This window comes from Vidua chalybeata, chromosome 3 (genome assembly GCF_026979565.1).
Source record: "Vidua chalybeata isolate OUT-0048 chromosome 3, bVidCha1 merged haplotype, whole genome shotgun sequence".
Lineage (NCBI taxonomy): Eukaryota > Metazoa > Chordata > Aves > Passeriformes > Viduidae > Vidua > Vidua chalybeata.
In genome coordinates, this window is record NC_071532.1 from 29,274,214 (window position 1) to 29,294,816 (window position 20,603).

At 37.5% G+C, this 20,603-nt stretch overlaps 1 protein-coding gene across 1 annotated transcript in view; it reads right to left on the reverse strand.

Annotated features, from left to right (window-relative positions):
• THADA (THADA armadillo repeat containing) overlaps positions 1-20,603 on the reverse strand; it is a 214,282-nt gene that overhangs the window by 111,716 nt on the left and 81,963 nt on the right. Inside the window, exons 23-27 of the mRNA XM_053936896.1 lie at positions 16,847-16,956; positions 9,637-9,769; positions 6,829-6,942; positions 5,618-5,740; positions 4,883-4,974 (exon numbers count right to left, since the gene is read on the reverse strand). Of these exons, the coding sequence (XP_053792871.1) occupies positions 4,883-4,974; positions 5,618-5,740; positions 6,829-6,942; positions 9,637-9,769; positions 16,847-16,956 (572 nt within the window). The remainder of the gene's footprint in view (positions 1-4,882; positions 4,975-5,617; positions 5,741-6,828; positions 6,943-9,636; positions 9,770-16,846; positions 16,957-20,603) is intronic.

Sequence of the window (20,603 nt, forward strand, 5' to 3'; positions counted from 1 at the left end):
AGAGTTTGAAGTCATTAACATCTATTGACAGCTATAAATGACAGCTATAAAGACAATGTAGATGGCAAGAAATGTTTTCTTTCTTTATAAATAGATCTAAACCAACACTGAAAACCTGGCAACATTCATACTCAAATTCCAGGCATCGTGAGTATTAACTCCACAGAAAATCTGTGCTGACAACAAAATATTTTCTTGAATATGCATTATCCCTTCACTACACTATAAATATATAGGAGCTTCCCTCCTCCCAAAGTGCAAATATATACATATATATATACAGCAGTTATGAAATGTAAAAATCATCAGGTTGCACAGTACCATCTCAGCCTTGCTTAAAATCCTGGTTTTTAATTAAAGAGTTGAAGCTTTTCCTTCTTGAAACCTCCTCCACCAAAGTGAGAAGCAGAGGGAACTCTCCCACTTCCCACTCTTTCTTTTAATCCCAGCCTATACCTAAGGCCATTGGTCACTCTTCCTAAGGACTCTGCAACGCATTCCAAATAAAAAAATTCCATTTTCAGATAAACCAGGATGATCCTTTTTATTACCATAAAGACTGAAGCTTGTTCTAAGTCAAATGGCAGATTACCTCAAAGGCAACTCCTGATCATGCTTATCCTTTGGGATGGGGGGAGGGAGGGTTTAAAAAAAAAAAAAAACCTGAAATACCAAAAATTTGATAAGAAGAGTCTCATCAAATATCTGATGGCAAGTGTCTTGTTCACTAACAAGCAGTAACAGCTTTAATTAGCATTGTACTACAGACCAAAAAGGTATCTGATATATACATATACATATAAAAGTGCCACTATTTTACTGTAACTCTTTTGGAAAGAAAAGAATTCCTCTATGATGAGAAATTTAATTACATTCCAAAATTAATTTCAATTAATTGTACATATAAGTTCCTCTCATTTTCATTTTGATTTTCAGGTCTGCATTAACTGTCATAATATATATATATATAGCTTCATATCAAGACATTCTAATTTTTTATGTAACACTGGAAACTACGATCCACCAAAGCAAAAATCTACTTTAGATAATTTATAATCTGTAGCAACACTAAGACAAAAAAGAAATGACCATGAAAGAAACAGAACTATGAAGCACATACTACACTCCAGCTTCTTTGAAAGTGCATGGAATGAACAAATCTACATTGCAAATTGACTGCACAAGAAAATGAGAAGTGGCTATTTAAGCAAAAAAATCATTGGCCTACAAAACTCATTGCTGTCCAAAGTCCTATTCAATCAATTCACATGAAATCAAGCACATTACTTGTCTTTAATGGGCCCCTCAAGGTGGTGCCTCCATGAGAGCTGCAGAGGAACTTTCTGTAAGGGTGTGTAAGGACAGGACAAGAGAGGATGGCTTCAAATTGACAGAGGGCAGGATTAGATCAGCTATTAGGAAGAAATTCTTCACTGTGAAGCACTGGAACAGGCTGCCTAGATAATTTATGAATGCCCTGTTCCCCAGAGTGCTCAAGGCCAGGTTGGCTAGGGCTTGGAGCAATCTGGCCTAGTGGAAGTTGTCCGTTTCCAGGGCAGGGGCCTTGGAATCAGCTGTTCTTTCAGCTCTCTTCCAATTGACATCCTTCTGTGATGCCAAAGCAGCCAGGAGGATGATGTGCCTGGATGCTGGGACCTTCTCTTGAGTCACTGCCTGGGTGGAGGGCAGATCCCAGGGCACAGTTCAAGTGCTGAACAGCAGTGGGGCTGGGGGCAGGCACAGCAAGTATGAAGTGACTGAGTGCACCAATATAAACATCTGTGCTGTGAAGGGCTTGGAGAAGGTGTGCTTTTTCTCTAAAGCACACCATGATGCATCTGTGCAGAACACACTTTTCTGTAACCAAATAGCAACAGGCTCAATAGCAAAGACTTCTTTCCAACCTTCCTCAGTACTTTGAATTTATGTGGCAAGAATTTCACTCCAAGTCTTGTAGATTTTAAATTATCATAGAATTTAAGAACATTGTATTGCCAAATCAAGTATATAAAATCTAAACTAAACCCTCTACAAGGAAGTGCTAACTGGGCCATTTTACAAATGTAAATTCTCTGAAATTCAGAACATGATTTAGCCACATACACCTACACACAGACACTATCACACACACTTGAAGAAGCATTAGAAGTTTTGATAGTCTTTCTCAGAAAGAGAAAAGCCAGAGAAGAGTTCTAACTTGATTTTCACTAGAAGAGAAAGCTCAACATGATAGTTGCATGGACCACTGAAAAAAGCCTTCACACAACTCCTCCCTTCTACTTGCAAGACTGCACACAGCTGTTATTTTTTTCAGATATTGATTTTCCAACTCATCTTTTTCATCCATGCTAAAATTAAAAGGACACTTCATGTTCCAGCAAAGCTTCCTTCTGAAAGTCTACACAAACCACCCCAATTCTATCAGTATTATAGGAACTCATCTTGAGAAACCAGTCAGAAGGCCCATCCTTTTTAAGAGAGATGCCCAGAATAGCCCAGTAATAACCTAACTCCCTGCTGACACAACAGTGACAGATTTAACCTCCTAATCTAAAATCAGGTAAACTGGAAACCTAGGCAGGGTCCTAATGGGAGAGTTGATCTGTGGACAGACTGTCCCTTAATGTAAACAGAGCATCCTCAGGGCAACAGAACAAGCAGTCTAAACACAGGTGACTTTCACAAAAGCTCCTATAGATCCAAGTTGCTCAAATGCCAGTGCTCCGGAAGGAGGGAAAAAAATTACTTGGTTTTAATACATGAATCCTGTTCGAGCAAAACACTCCTTGAGTTTAAAGCTCCCAAATGGTGTCCAAGCGCAGCTGCACCCAGGGATGAGGCTGCAGGGAGCTGTGCAGTAATGGTGACACCTCGTGGTGCCAAACCACAGAAACACAAACCTCTCTCTTCTGAAACACAGCCCACCTTACACCCACCTGTGGGGTTCTCCTGCAGAGACAGGAGCTACAAATCAAATCTCTGCCTGTTTTCACACCTCCTGTATCTCACAGACCTGTCTTAAGAAGTGTCTTCCTAATCCCTGTTGTCACGGTTTTGACAAGCACACATGGAAAACAGCAGAAGTGATTACATGCAATGTTTAATGCACAACTGCTAAATGAACAGATGAAGAAAACAAAGACAGCCCAGCTTTAACATCTTGTGGTTAAAATGACTAGAGAAATTACTGTAAACAGAATTTTCAGGAAAGCAAGTCAACAGGGCCAGTTACATAAAAATTAACATTGTCATTAATAAATTTAATTCAGCTACATAAAAGATTCCTTTCTTTCATTCTGGTATCTCCCATCACCAACAGACACTCAAATGCATTACCTTCTGCAGCTTCACAAAACAGATCTCAGATTCCACAGATCATCACACTGCATGCATTTGAGAAGTCACTTTGCCTCCCCACTGCAGAAGTTAGTGACAAGTTTTTCCCAAAGATACAAGTTTAAAAAAGCAGGATGTCTATCTCTTTCAGTAAGTGTTCAATACAAAAATTAAAGAAAAAAAAAACTTTAAATGCTGTTATAAAACCAAAGTAGGAAGGCAAGAAGTAAAAAGCACTTTTTATTGCTCTGCTTGGGCTTCAGGAGGGTTACAGGAGTGAATTTAGAAGTGACTTGGGTATGTGACAAAACTAGTATAATTTCATGCAGTAGAGCAGCTAACATTTCAAACTGTTTTGGTGAAAGAGTTATTTTCTAAGGGAAATCTCCGTCCAGTTTCCCACCTGTTTTTCTTCCTCATGTTCATACATGCACAGTAACTAAGTTTTTCAAGTGACACCTGAAATCAACTATTTCCTACAGCTAAAATGGCATTTATGTTGCATCTAAAAGACGACAGACCATTATGATCCCAAGACATTTAGTTTTTCAAAACATGCATGAAAAATTTATTAGTTACACAGATCAACAGTAAGGAACTACTATAAAAAGGGTGGAATTTCTGAAGGCAAATTTTAACAATTGCCTTCTTTCAGAAACTGCATGCCTTGCCTGTGATGTGAAAATCCATTAGGAATTTCTGAAATGGTTACCGTAATATCCATACCGTGACCACTCTATGGCCCCACGGGTTTACCCAGGAATATTTTCTAATGAGTTTATTCTACATCCAGGGTTATTTTCACATCCCTCCTAGAGCAGAAACCTCAGTTACAGAGCACAGGGCATGGATATGCTTCATTTGCTGAAAAAGCTAAAGGAAGAGGCCCAAAGAAAACACAGTGCTCCTCGTGCAGTAACTGGAGGGTGCAAAGAAACTAGAATGCTAAGGACTGGGAAGTTTTAAGAGTCAGAGGAGAACTATTTTTACATAAAGTGAAATAGTAAGGGATTTGAAGCAGGACTACAAAATCCAAGGCTAGGATCCCTTGGAAGAGAAATGGCTCTGTAAGCTGCAATTTTTAGAGCTTGGAGGAAAGAGATATGACAGCATTCTAGAGCAGGAAGACTAATGGGGAAAATCAAATAAGTAGGGGTGAAATTAACTCCAGGCCTGCTCTAGAAGGAAGTGAACACACGTGTGTAACCACTGTACCTCTTCTCTTTCACCCCCTTTCTCTTTGCTCTCAAGAGCAATAGGTCTGTTTTGTGACCATGAAAGCCTCTGGCTTTTGGAAGAGGTAGTAAAACCTCCCAACAACATTCCACTCCTGTGAAATTGCACCTGAGTACAAATTAACTCTGTGTTTAACAACAGATGTTTTTGGCCCTACCAGTTACTTCTTGGCAGTATGGTTTAAGCAGAGCTAAATGTTCTTGTAACATCGTGATTCAAATATATCCATAAAGTAAGCAACTTTTCAAATTGCTGTTGGCTAAGGTCATGTTTTGCAAACTTCTAACTGCTATGAAGAAGTGAAGCTTACCTATTTTTTTTAGAATTTTCATCTTTCCCTCTTTTAACTCCAAAAATTCTTGTAATCAGAGCACTAAAAAGAAGCGTAGATGAATTTCGTACCTAGAGGAAAAAATAAGAGCTATGCTTGAAAAATCCCTTTGAAATGTATGATTTTTTTTTTAATACAGCCATTAATGTACAGTCAAAAAGAGTAATAGCTGAGTGAAAAGCATGCTACAGGTCAGCACATGGAAACTATTAATTCAGAGCATCCTTCCAATGAAGATGGTACTACTGGAAAGTTCAGGTTCTTTGCAGATGTCTATCTTTATTATAAGGAATACATCTAGATTTTTAGTGGTTCATAGCATTCACCCTTAAGCACAGCAGATCATGAAGTGCTCTACCTGAACATGCCATATGGGATCTTTAATTCAAAAGCAAAGTAACAGTCAGAATGAATGCAAATGCACTTCTTACTAGCTAAGTGCACTGACTCAAAATTTAACAGCCCGAGAGACTTTAACCTATAAGGTACTCTTTGTCCCTACTTTCTGTGGATGTCAGCAGTTCACATTAAGAAAAATTAAACAAAACCAAAATTATTACTTTTTTGCAGGTCTACATTATTTTTTACTGTACCTTAAAATATTACATTCCAGAAATTGTGGTAGTGCAATTTACAAACATGACCAAAGCGTCAATGAACAGGAGCACTCTATATCCTGTTAAACTAGAGAAGCAAAATGAAGAATTAACTTACTGCCCAGACAGGTGACATAAACCCTAGAATTGATGCTTTTATTCCATCTGCAACATAAGGCATGATGTTTTCACCTAAACGTGTATCCCTATACAGTGCGCGGAGGATATTTAAAGCATGAACCTGTGGTGGGAGAAGAAATATATGAAAAATATAAATTAATTAGTAAATGTCTTAAATTTCATTTATGTAATTACAACAGTGAACATGCAAAGCAAAAACAATATACACATTTACAGCACTTTATTTCCATATTAAATACAAGAAATACTGCTGCTTAAAAATGCATTCAAATAGTGCTGCAGTATTAATAGCAGTTACAGTTTAAAAATATATTCCTCTAACAACTATAGTCCAGGCATTGCAAGTGAAGGCCAACATTCTTTCATCCTTAGCTTATCATGGCTGTAAAAATAACTTTTGAAGTTCAGAATCATCTTTTCCAACATTCTTGACACGCTGTAGATACTGTGAGAAAAAATAAACTACAGCTCATAGGAGGGCAATATTAAGCTAAAACTGATAGCCAGGCTTGCTCTACCATGTGGAGCATTTTCTGATATTTCTCTACCCTCTGTAAGGGAAGGTGGTAATACATGTAGCTTCATAGACTCTGACAAGGCTACATAAACTTATACCAGCAGAAAATCTGGCAGAGTGATTAGGACATCCTTCTGTGTATTGGGAACAAATTATGGCTTGCACTTACAGACAGAAAGTAAATGATAACATTTTGAAGATAAAGGTCACAGCTGTAAAATAAGGTTTTTTTTAGTATTCCAAATGTATGTACTTAGTTTTAGAAGTTACTAAGTATGACTAATATCAGTTTTCATGTAGTATTTTACTATGATTCATGCATAAATAACTCATTTATTTACTTTAAATGTAAGCAAAGCTTGCTTGTTCATTTACAAACTTGCAAAAAGGAAGCTACTTATCTATCTGTTTAGAAATATACTCTAGGCAGTAAATTGCTCATATATGACTTTATTTGCAGTACTAGAAAAAACTATGGAATTATGCCCAATCCATTTTTAGTATGTTTTACAGTAACTTTGTAACCTCTACACATGCAAACACATTTCAAAATTTAGCTATAGAAAGTAAGAACAGAATACCCTCATTAAAAACACACTCTTTCCTTAAGTCTTTGAAACAGCATAAACACACTTTTGACATTTGCCTTTTGATGAGAGGCTGAATTTTACCTGTGGAATTACACTTAAAGATTCATTCAAAGGTGCAGCCAGAGATATCAATTCTTTCATTGCCATTTTCAGCAAATCTGTTTTGCCCTTCTTTGGTTCTGATGCCAACAAAGCCTATAGAAAGGAGAAAAAAAATTAAAAATCAGGTGTTTCTAGCCATTTTTCTGTACTACCAGTTCTGCTCTCATTCCTGTATTCACCATACCACAGCCTAGCTTCTGACCATATAGAATGACTAAGAAAAATTTGCAAAAAATGAAGTTTCAGTTTCAACTCAGCTTTGTTGAAAGCTTGTCAGTATAAAAATCACAGCATTTTGGTCAGCAAAAATATCTGCTGTGCTACACATACTTACATTTCCTAGTATTGATTTTTTTAAGGTTAATAACACCTATTTGAGATGACAAGGGCTGGCCAAATAATAAATTCTAGTTTGCAACACAGGATAAAACAAGAAGCACATTTTTGAAATAAGGGAAGAGATGTATCGATCTATAAATATTTCGGTGGATAGGACATCTAGCTGAGATAAAAATACTCTAAATTAGTTCTCTAAAATTCAGGATTGAATTTAGAACAGTCTTTCTCTCTTTATCTAGTAGCTCTTGTTGAATTTTTCCGAGTTAGGACAAATGGATAATCATAAATCATTTATTACCAATAACAGATCATTAACCATTTGTGCTTTGGGGCCTAGAGTCTGTTCACCATCAGTAAGAACCAAATGAATTACAGAATTTAGGCAGAAACCCCAGAGTAGTTTCTGTCAGTTTATCAATATCTTTAATGATAGAAGAAACAGCGGGCATGTGGGAAAAAAAAAAGTTGTTCATGAAGTATAAAACAGAGGAGAATGACCTGAAGACTAAAATTTCTTCATGTTAAAGTTGAAAATCCTGTTTTCCCACCCACTAACTGGAGCTGCACCTTTGCACTACTCAGTAATAACATTCCTATTTTAAAGAGGTCATGGAATGGCTATAACCTCAAAAATTACATATTCTCATTAAAATAGATGTATTTTAGGTTAACAAGAACACAGCAAAGGATGTAAATAGCAAAGAGACCACACTGCAGTAAGAAAACAACCTTCTTTTACTACTGTTAGGATACATATTACAGCTCGTATTTTTATTATCTAAATGCCACATGGCATTGAAGGTTCAACTCATTTTACTGAGTCTATGGGAGCATTCAAAACCACTTCCCAAAGAACACTACCACCTCTCTTTACTATAAAATTACAATATGAAAATAGATTATTTCAGACTAATCCCTATGTTCATTTCAAACTTTCCTGTTAATTGACTAAACTTTGTACTCTTCCAGAGCTGTGAAAAAAGAAGCCTCTGATCCACAGCACAGAGCTGTGGCACAGTGCAAGCTTTGCCTTATGGAGTCAGTAGGCCAACTGCAGACTACACATGCAGTGGGATATCTCTGGGGCCACCTAGTCCTTACAGTAACTGAACATTTTACGTAAAAAACTGATTCAAACATGCTTTTTATCCCCCACATCGTCAAGATTAAAACTAGATAATATCCACCAGATTCAAACTGTGTGGTGTGAATGAGGAAACCAGAAAACATGAAATCACCAAATCACCAAATTGCTTCTGCAGACAACTTACTCTTAGAAGTGAAAAAGATATTTAACTGCTGAAACTGAACAGGAAAAAAAACAGTGCCCTGCTTCTGATCTCTGCTGCCTTGCACACACATCTAGCAAAGCCAGGAGCAGCCTGTGACTGACATAAGAGGTCAGACAGAAGCTGGCTGCCTCAACTTTCTCAGGGCAAACTCAGAGTGGAAAACAAGCAAGATGAAATTTTCTGGCAGGGAGAGCTTGCTCCCAGCAGTCCCTCAGATCCTTGGAATGTGCTTGAGACTGTACTTCAGAGAGTGGAGAAATTACAAACTGTATTGTTACTCTTGGACTCCTGTCTTAGAAAACTGGTTGAAAATCAAGATCATGGAGGTTAATTCAGGGGAAAGCAAATATGGCTGCTTTAAGGAACAAAGGAATGAAAATAGGTGAAGTAGTAATAATCTGCAAAATCAACTCTGCAGTGACTGACCCCACAAGGATGTAGATGAGCTGCTGCATACTAATGTGGGACACTCAGCAAGAGGTGACACTTCACACAGAGAAAAAATGCTGCCATCCTGCCATCAGTCCTGAACTTGGGCTGAAGTCAAAGAGCCTGGGATTAATGGAGCTGAAGGTAACAAAGGGAGTGGGAAGAATGTGGGAGCATGGGCCCACGTTCACAGACAGAAGTCTTCAGTAACATACTCCTTCATTGCACTTGAGACTGCCAGTCAACACCAGTCAGTGGGACACTATTACTTGTGCCTTATTGCTGTTGAGTGGCCTTCCCAAGTTCTTTGCAGTAGGCTACCATTCTACAGTTCTGTGGAGGTCTGTTCATATTCTACCAGCCTCCTGCTTTGCACTGAAGTAGCACATAGTTAACAAAGCTTTACTTAATCTGTGAATTAATCTACAAATTTGCCAGAATTATTACAGTTGTAACATAAAGCCTAAACACAGTCTTTAGAAATGCCATTGCAATCTACCACAAGACAAAACTCTCAAGAGTCAACAGAACTGAGGTGCCAAACATAGTTCAATTAAAAACAGCTTCTTGACTGCACAAAGGCAATCAAAGTCTGTATAAAAACAAACAACTGTTTGATCAAAAGGGGTTGAAGTGGGAAAAATAAATATGTAATTTCTTCTTTTTTTTTTTAAATGCCCTTTCTGGAGAATACATTTACATCAGAGGCAGTGACATTAGTTGGTACCTGTATGTAGAATGGAATTCCTGCACTCCGTCTGGTTGCACACAGTGTGGAAGAAGGATCACAAGATTTGATTTCTTCTAACACACAGCTTAGCCAGTGTTCTGGCATCTTGTGCAGACTCTCGCTGTTACATCTACATCAAACAGATACATAAGAAACATGAAACAAGTGAATGAAACAAGGACAAAGTCAAAGAAAGCATTTAGCAACCTTAAGAAGTATTTCTTACTGTATGTTAACATCTCCAAGCACAGACACAGATTTTTATTATGAAATCAGATACACTTTAAACAAAATTGTAACTTTTTCCAGTGTTGGTACAAATAATATTAACCCTACTTATTAAGTGCCACTAGCAAAATATATTTTACTGAACAGAAAACAAGATTCTGTGCTTTGCTGCAATAATTCTCTTCTGCCAAAAATTATTACCATGCTCTGGAGAAAAAAGACAAGGACATATGCACATCAGCCACTGTGTAGGAAATGACACTTCACAAATTCATATCTTCATTGCCACACAGCAGCTGATGTGTGCCCCTTACACTAACTAATATTGGTGTTTATAACCATACAAACTGGTGTTTATAACCTCAAAGTAAGTACACATTATGTAAATAACCCTGCAAACCTCAGAGCAATGGAAGGAATGAAAAACAAGACATAGTGCTCTTTTCAATACTAAGTCAGTCAAACTTTTTGCAAAGCACCTAAATTGCTCTCCTATCATCAAATACTCCTCCTCTGCAGGTTATAAAACTCAGCATTGCCTGAAAGCAAACAACTTCCAAGGACAAGGAAAAACTCAAGTCTACTTCAATTACTGGTGCTGTTCAGTTCAATAAAATGTACCACATTCAGTGTGCAACACTAGCCCATTAATCTTACGTCAATGTTCCAAAAGAAACATTCATTGTTACAAAAAATTCCTATTAACAGGACAGTGTTATTAAAACCTGTCACACTGGTTTGACACGTGATTCAGAGTAGGAGAAATAATTCATCACTATGGGCAATACAACTGCAATTATCTCAACCATGCAGGACCTGCCTTACCTAAAAATATAAACTACAATTAAATTCATGATTAAGTAGTGAGACCTTAGAGTAAGACTAGAATCAAGTTTTCTATCAGAGTGATTAGAAATAAAGAATTTAAAAGCAAAGGTAAAGGCAGCAGATACTGGTGTGAAAACCGAAATCTAATGGAAGCTCTGCACATATTCCTCCCTTCTTCATCCTCCTCTTATTACAGCAAGAATTTATATTAGCTAAAAACCGGATAGTGAACAAAAATTGAGGCTTTAATCTGCAGTGGAACACTCCTTTTCTTCTTTTACAAAACACCCAGAAAATTAGTAATGCAGAAATCTGAGGTCACAGAAGTGTCAGACTGGTCAGCAAAAGACACAAGACACTTCTTACTTTTCAGTAATTTCTGCAGGATTTCCACATCTCCTATACACTGCTGCCAAGCATTCTCCCCATTTTTTAAAGGCAGCACCTCTTCGAAAGGGCAGTCAGAATGCAAACCACCAGTCCAGAGCTCAAGAGGAACCAGGCTTCACAAGCGATACCTCACCTCGTACCATGGCATAAAAGAAAGGCACTTCCTGCCCCAAGCCTATGACAAAAGCAATTAGATTAACCTGGAAACTCACAGTGAGTTCTCTTTTCTTTAACTACTCTCTTTCTTTTGCTGGTAAGTGTTTGCCCTTGCTACTTACAGAATGCATTCCTTTGCTCACTTTTGGGTACAGAATGAGGATACAACTCTAGGATTGAGACTGCACAAAACTTCTTACGGATCTCCTCCACGAGTCTCAGCAGTTAAGACACAACTTTGCCATTCTCTTCATCCACATCAACACATGCTGCAAAATCTGCTCCTTCTGGTCATGGAGACTTACCTCCCTAGCTAAGCAGAATTTAAATGTCTCCATTCAATCACACAGAGAACAGTGCTCATCTCTCTTCAGATGTTATCTTAGTATTAACACGAACAGCCCATGAGAAATACCTACATCTGCTGGGGTGCAGAGGAGCACAAAGTAAAGCATTAAGGAAATATTCTAAAGTTGCTATATAGCACACTGAATATTTTAGTCTTAAGTAAACGGAGGGATTTTTCTCCTCTCAGTAATAGTAGAAAGAAGAGAAGCATACTCAAGTCAAATAAACTTCAGACTCCCTTAAAGCCATATTGCTTTGATCTTGCCACAAGTAATTCTACCTTGTTCAGTCACCCACTAATGCACTTCTATTTATTAGAAGGTGAAAGAGTTACTGCTGTAGAGTTAGAAACATTAGAGACTATTGACTTTGCAATGGAGATGACTACTCCCTTCCATTTGGCAGCTCTATCTCCTTGTGGTCTGGCAAGAAGAATATTGTCATAAGAAGCAGGTGACCCTAAATTTTAAGAATAACGAAGCTTTACAATAAAATATTAAAGCCTCGAGATCAAATGTCATTTTCCAGAATGAAATACTCATTAGTTTTACCAGATCAAACAAATATTGTTGATAATGAAAACATAACTCAGTAAGTTGATACACAAATTACTTAAGATGCAGTACATTACGCGCAATCCACAATTTTCTGTCCATCTGTGAGTTAAAACAATTTCATACATGCCCCAAACCCTTTCTGTGGTCAGTATCAACGAGTACAAAAGCCTGGCAATCCTAAGTTAAAGCTAAACTCCTCTCCCTAAGTCACAGATCTGTATTTTCTCCTGTCTGAAAAAAATGGTGTGTTAACTGTGGGTCAATCTTGAATTTGGCCTTCCTGGATGCGAGTGCCTTGTGGCATGAATATCACATAAGCAGAAGCATTTTCCTTCATGCATATATCCAGAATTCAGCGATTCCAATCACTGTAAGCAGTTCATATCTAGGGAAAATGCGGCTTTCTTTCACCATTTTTTTTCTCTCTCAACAGGCCTGCAAGTATTACTCTTTTTCACATAAGTAATGTGATTCCCATTTTTTATAGACACAATACTGCCCCTGGTAGTTCTGAGACCAGAGTCTAACCTCAAAAACACATTACTATTCAAGTTATATGTCTGCTTTTAAGAAGAACTCCTCTGATACCACTATGTCCTTCCACTTGCATCCTCCTTTTCATAGCATCTACTCTATAGGAAACAAAATTTTCCAGATTATATAGGTGCATTGAGAAGGGTTTGAGGTTTCTCTATCAGAAAAGCAGAGCAGAGGGAACCTTGGGTGGCTTCAAAATTTCAGACAGTATCATTACCCCATATCTCTCACACCAAGGAAGGAAAACATGAACAGTGTTAAAAATTAATACACCTTCAACCTGAGCAGTGCCTTAACATTGTATTTCATACATCCTTATGTCATGTATTTCCTAACACTACAAGCATCTCAAAATATAAGAGCAGTGTTTCTCCCCCACTTTCTTTCTCTCCCTTCAACACTCTTTCCTTCACATCTGTGATTATACTTTTGCAAAAAAGTTATTTACAATCTTGGTAAGTTTCACTAGAAAGTCCATTAGTGGTATTTCCATTTTACAAGTCTTCCTGGCAGATCACAGCAGGCTGGGAAATCAGAGTAACAGTCACTTGAGAGCAAAAAAAAAAAAGGGACAGAAGCAGAGTTTAGAGAGAATTAGCGTTCCTCAAAAGAATTATTACAGAAGATCAGAGACTGACTAGGTACAGATGAGTAATTTTCACTGACATTGACAGATTAAACATTTTTAAAATAAAAGCATGATTTCCATCTTTTACTAAATTACAGCTTTCTAGAAAACTGTTATGAACCTTACTTACTGCAGCCCCTAAAACAGTGCTCACCACTCTTTAAGTTCCAATCAAACATTTGGAAGTGTTCAAAATAAATTATTCCTATGTAAACACATTGCACTGTATGACATTACTCTTCCCAAACCTTACACTTGCAACATTCTGCAACTTTAGTGAAGCAAAGCACTACCACCATTGCTGTGCAATACCATTTCAGATTTCCAGAACTCTACCTGATCTCTCAGCAAAGAGATCACCGAATAAAAGAAATGCAAAGTAGGCAAAATGTCATTTGGGGCGGAGAAATTGCTTGAGCAATAAGGATTACAGAAGATTCAAGTTTTCAAGTTTAAAACAGATTTCTGACTTGCCTGAACCACCAAGTTATCAGACCAAATGAGCATTTTTTAATTTCTCTAGGCCTTTGACAGGAAATACTCTTTTTAAAAGCATTGCTTATTTCATTGATATGAATGTTGCTTGTTATGTAACTGTATGGTTTTCTGAAGGTGCAGCTGCAGGCAACATTAAGCAGGCATGACAAAGGGAGCACTACACTCCCAGAAGGAGTATCAACAGAGAAACAGAAGAATATTAGAGCATATTAGAGCACACTCAGCAATTTACATCTGAATTTCAAGACAGATCAATTTCATCAGGTTTGTAAGAAATCTCTGCAGAGGAAATATTTTTCTTTCACCACTAACTCAAACAGGTCTGAATACCATCATTCTGTCTAGAGAAAAAAGTCTGCTTTTGGTTCTTATAAGGACTGGTGTTTAAGGGTTGTATAGCTAAAAGCAAGCTCAGATAAAAAACACCGCAGCATAAAGTTTTTAAAAAGTGCTTGGCAATAAATAAGTGAAGGATTATGTTCAACTGGATGCCTGGGAAAAGGATCTGGCACAGTCTTAGTTACAGATTTTTAACTGTGCTTTACATAACGAACAAATTCAAGTGTCAGGGATGCTTCTGCACATCTAGAGTTCAATCCTGTTCAACAAGGTATCACGCTAAGCTGTATATTACTCTAAGTTGCCCCAGACAAAAGCTTTCTCCTCTGGCATTTGTGAACACAGCAGTAAATTAATACAGATTCTGACATACATGCTTCAAGACTGCCCATGAGCCTCTCAGCTATGGAGAGAGGCAGGCCACCTGAGATTCACTTGCAGAATGGAGCTGCAGCAGGGGACATGGAAAGACTCCGTGACAATCAACAGACCTGCAAGGCATCTGTATTCACTGAGACTTAATTTACCCCTTTTGGAGGAGAGTCTTAAAATATTCCTCATATCCCAGGAGTCCCAAATCAAAGAGTCATTTCCTGTTCTGGTATCAGTCTCCTTTCTCCTTTGTTTTAAATACAAATATACGCCTTGAGACCTGCAGTTCCTGGAAAATATTGTCTTTCGTTGAAACAAATGTACTTCCACAGAGCTGCTCTCCAGTTCTTATAAATCTTTTTTCCCAAAGGAACACTTGCTCTGCTTGAAATATCTTAACTTTAAAAATGCTAGGCAGTATGGATAACCAAAAGAATTGTAACAGACAACTGCTAATTCGGAAGAGGAAACTTCCTTAATTTTGGAGGGCTTTTGTTTTGGATGATACACACATATCACTTAATGTTTGAATAATTTTCAGGCAAGCAGAGTTCTCCTGGGCTTGGCTCTTAATTTTTCAACCTAGCATAAGTCTGCCGTTAAGTGGACTGAGTTCCATTAAATATAGTGGCAGAAAGCAGGAGAGGCAACAAGCACATCAGCAACTTTTCCAAAGTCTGAGTAGATTTGCTCTACTCTATTTGCCTCAGCTTTTAAAGAAATTTTAAAACTGAAAATCAAAGAAAAATAGCAAGTCTGTTATAAACTGACTGTGTGTTTTATGTTTTCCATTATTCCCTGCTTTTTACTTTGCCTTTGCTACAAGACAGTCCTGCATACTGACTGAGATCAGACCAGTGGGGCTGTACCTGCTTGGATTACCTCCTTTCTCCTCCCAAATAGACTCATGGTAGTAAAAGGTCTGTTTGTTGGTTGTTTTTTTTTTTAAACTGTATTACTCTGATGGCCAGACTCTCTCTTCACATTGACAGGAGAAAACTTACATCACCTTAGAACTTCCTGAGCCAAGTTTTCATGGTAGAGAAGAACACCCCAATGTTTAAACAAGTGTATATAAAATATATGGACAGGCAAGAAGATAAGCAACAAGGTTTTTTTTTTCCTCTTTGAGTAAACAACCAAGTGTAAAGCAAGGTTGTGGGAGTGCTCATCAAACTCCTCAAGCCAATTTGAAATCCCTCAGATTGCTATCACCTGAAAGAAAATAATGTACCTTGGAGAGAGAGATCACTAAGAGAATCATGGCATGCAGTATAACATCCCACTGGCACACAGAATCAACACCACCACGTGTCAAATACCATTACTGTAGCAGTGCTGGTACATAGAGGCAGCAGCCTCATCCAGTATCCTGAAGCAGAGACCAAGCCTCAGCTCCGTTGGGAAAATTTTCTGAGGGGACACCCAGTGAACCTGATCAGCCAGCAGTCTGTATAAAAGCACCAGAACTGTTTCCAGTATGAAATAAAGAAGAAACAGATCTATACTTCAAACTGGCTGACGTGGGGCAAAGGGCATTGCTTACTTAACCTAGCATTGGTGTGAAAATACAGGTACTTCAAATTGAAAATCTGACTGGTCTTTCATATTAAAAAAAGACCCCAACAACAAAAAAACCCACCAAACTCTTCCTAGTCAGTAGAAATTTTAATTTGTCTTATTAAAACATGGATGGGATATAAACACTGTATACCACAAAGAAACATAACCAGCACTTGAAATCTGTAGTTAAGCATGTAAGGGAAATTCCAGTGATCTTGCCCAGACCTCAGGACAAATCTGTTCATTTAGTTCTTCTAGGAAACTATGAAGTTACAAGGGGAAAGAAAAAAGCCAGAGTGAATATCACACCCTGTGATGCACTGTCAGGTAGTCTTCCAAATGTCACAATAACCAGCTCCATGACAGGTAATAGAAGTTTCCAAGAAAATGTCCTAGCTAAAGCAAAAAGTCTGGTATACATTTTCATAAAGGACCAGAAAAGGGGAGTGAGATGGAAGAACTCTACTCTCCTACTTCCCAAGAGTTTTTAAGAGCTGCTCAGGAAACTAACATGCCAGAAATGAAGAAAAATGCAGCAAGCATTATATGTCTGTATCATTTTTCAATGCCTAAGCACCATCTCTTAACCATAAGTATTGTAGTCCAAGTTACAGACATCATGGAACTGTCATAATCATGCCTACATCAAACTTAAATAAAATCCACATGAAAGCAAGGATCTGTCTGCACAGCCAGCTTCAGGGTCGATGCCAAAACTTGTTAAAACTTGTATTAAAAACATAGTAAGCTGCCCATCTTCTACCTGGAAAGCATTTCTGTAAGTTGCACGAAGCCAGCATATGCCAATTCAAATGCACCCCTGTGCCTTGATTGCAGCAGATGATGTTTAAAGTAATCACCAATATTTTTAACCTAAAAAAAGAAAGAAAAAGTTACTAAGCCATTTGTACATATTTTTACATAATATTTATATATGCAAAATATTTTGCAGTTCAAAGCAACAATTCTCCCCCTGTCTCCCCCTGGTTGGAAGGGTCCCTGGTAAAGCAAAAAAACAAGCAGGGGTGCTATAATAAACAACCACTTACTTTAATGATAATAAATACTATACTCTTTTTTTTTTTTTTTTTTTTTTTTTTAGGTTAAGGGTGTAGGTCTATATTCTTTCAAAAAGTCCAAAAATATAAAGGATATGAAATTGGTTATTTGTCCATGATGGACATACTTAGATTTTAAGAGAAGAAAGGGACAACTCTAATTTTCAGGGGAAACAAATACAGATTCCTTCTTGTTTGCCTACACTCTTGCCAAAACCCCAAAGAGAATGCCAACTACAGCACAACAGCAGAAAAAAAATTCTAAAAAATATTTAAGATATGAAATTCAAACTCCAAAAATTGTACCAAAGGGAAACAAATCTACTTTAGATTACATAATACATATAAATATAAATTTCTAACATTCCAAAATTCTGCATAATTGCTGTTGACCATTAGAAACAATTTTAAAATGAAGATGATGTTGCAATGTCAGCTATTTTTAAAAGCATTAAAATTGTAAATGTGATACCTAAACTTTCACTTGGTTATTTTCTAGAGCTCTATTACAACACAAAGCTTTTAAATCTGTTTGGAAGTTTACAGATCCACATAATCTCATTCCATGAAGGATAGGCTGTCTTGTTTGTTGGTTTTTTTCCTTCTGGCTCTCATCAACTTTCAAGTCCTAAACCAAACTTTCCACATAATTTATTTAAAATGCATAGCACATACTTAATACCCTTAGGCAAAATTCACTTCAGGAGTCTTTCCTAGAAGTTCTCCAGTAAAAGTTTCTTTAAACCTTTTATACAAAAATATGCATAAAATCACATCAAGTTGTTTATAAAGTTCTGCATGTTCTGTTACTCATACAATTACTCTAATACTTTAATAGAATGACAAGTAATTAAGTTGTCAGGGAAGTTAATGTCATCTCTACCTTTATGGTTTTTCAACCTCCTGTTAAGTAATTTGTATCACCCAAGCAATGAGATTTCAATAATTAAAAAAAATAATAAAAAATCTGAGACCATCTACATATTTCCTCCAGCTAAAACTCACCTAATGTGAAACACACAATAATTTGAGATATTTGAGCTTAAAAAGTTATTTCTGAGTGGATTTTAAGGTAGTTTATGTAGCTACAGTGTTTCATTTCAGCTTTCTAGTCCAAAAAAGAGGAGTAACTGCCCTTTATACACAAGGAACTGACCCATGGATGGGACAATTCTTCAGGTGTGTACACAAAACCAAATCAAGAAATCCATACACATGTAAACCAATTTACCAGCCTGTTCCAGCACCACACTTACGCTTCTAGAATTCACATAATTTTTTTTTGTCACATAACTTTCAACTTCACTATTTATACTTCTGAGTTTCTTTTTCTTGCAACAGCCATGTTGAGTAGAAGCTTGCATCAAACTCAACTCACAGGCTAGAAGCAGCACTACCATAACTCAGTTCTTAGTCAGAAATTTAGAATGCTAACAGGTGAACCTTACTAATTCAACAATCAACAATGTACAGGGCCACACCTGCTGCTGAGGGCAAGAATCTGGGTATTCAAGAGAAATTCTCTCAAAGATATTCCAGAAAATAAATACAGGCCATGGGACAACTCAGTCTTTACTTCTGCTGCCTGTTTCTTTTCACTGTGGCACACAGCTTTGGCAAGCTTATCTCCTAAAATTGTCTTAGAACTTCCCAGGTGAGATAAACAGAAGTTTGAGGAAGAGCTAAAAGTTCCTCTAGACTTGGAGCATTCATGATTTGCACGTCATATGACAAAAAAAAAAAAACCTACAGAATGTTCACTAGATGTTGTTCTGGTGGTTACATGATACTATTTATATTGATTTTCTTAACAGGCACAGTTCTGAGCCTGCCATCTCTGGACTTTAAGGATCAGATGGAAAATGAAAAGTAGAATATGCATTTGAATAAAGAGATTCCTCCAGATATACTCTGCACTACCTATGTCTATTATTTCTAAAGGCAAGGCCACCATGTAAAATAGCTGATGTTTTGAAGACTGCCACGTAAACCCAACCTCCTACTCAAAAGACAAGGAGAGTGCAAATCTGTCCCAACTTCCTACAAACAACAATAAATTATCATGCAGGAGCTGCCTCCCTGCCAACCTGTCCCGCACAGGTACACAGCACAACAGGCAGCATTACAGCTGCAAAGAGTAGCCCCCCAGCAGCACACTGCCTGCCAGGAAGCAGTTCTGCTGTGCCATTTCCTAATGCACCCCAGCACTGTAAGACACTGTATTTCCATCTGCATGCTCCATTAAAAAAGCAGGTACAACCAATTAGAAGACTGTGAGCAAATTCAACACTCACTGTGATCTTTTGGGTGAATAAGTTATTCACCCAAGAGAGCATTGATCCCCTAAGGCACAATTTAATACAGTTACTGACCTAGATGTGGAGCATGGTACAACAAGCAGATTTGCAACAGCATGACACACACTGGCCAAGAGATGTTACCAGATTTTTCTCAACAATTACTTAGCCTGGCTCAAGGCAAGCTGACCCAGGTTTCTCTCAAAGTCTTCCTTCTCTGTATTAAATCTCTTCCAATAGTTCCAAGATGAAGAAAAAGAATGGGCAACTTGAAATAAAAGTTCTACATGCATAAGATAACAAAATCCAATTTGTTTATCTGTCAACAGTGATAAGTGTTTAATAAGTCTGAAGCCCTAGCAGTTATGGCATTGACATTTTTTGTCATTTCTGATGAAACCCTCTTTTTTTTGTACAACACATGCTAATGACCCAAAGTTACAAAAAGTACAGAGAAATGCCTGCAGTTTTCTTTGTGTATTTCCTTGCAAGCCTGAGGAAAATCAGGATATCAGGATTTCAAACTGACTTCTCATCCATTACCATTCTTCTTCTGTTTTACAGGAAGACATCTGAAGCATTAACAAGCTGAAGAGGCATCTATAGGGAAAGAAGGTATCTTTACAGAATCACAGAAAATCCTGAGCTGGAAGGGACCCACAAGATCATGGAAGTCCAACTCCTTCCTTAATAATGTATTATTTCTGAAAGAGCAATGTCTGCTTTCCAAAAACAGAGATGCTGCAGTTAGAACTGACTCATTCTGAAACACCAATTCCTCTGACTTGGTGCAGATTAAGGAACATAATGGTGGAAATGCCTATCTGTTCTCTCATCTGCCCTCCAGACTCCAGCAACAATACAAGCACAGCTGTTAACCAGATGAAAACATGAGGACTGGAGACAATGCAAGAATAAAGACATCAACACTATTTCCATGGCACCACAACATTAGATAAGAAATAAAATCTGGAGTATATAATACTATTTATTATTTTAAAATGTGAAGTTCTAACACCTAAGGAAAAAGTAACTGTTTTCTGCTGGAAAGAAAAAAGTTTAAAAAGTAGTTGGTCTTTCACATTTCAGTCTTCTATGCAAACTGGTTTTGTTGAAACATATGTAAATGAAAAGGTCATTGACTTTCAGAACTCTTAGCTCTGAC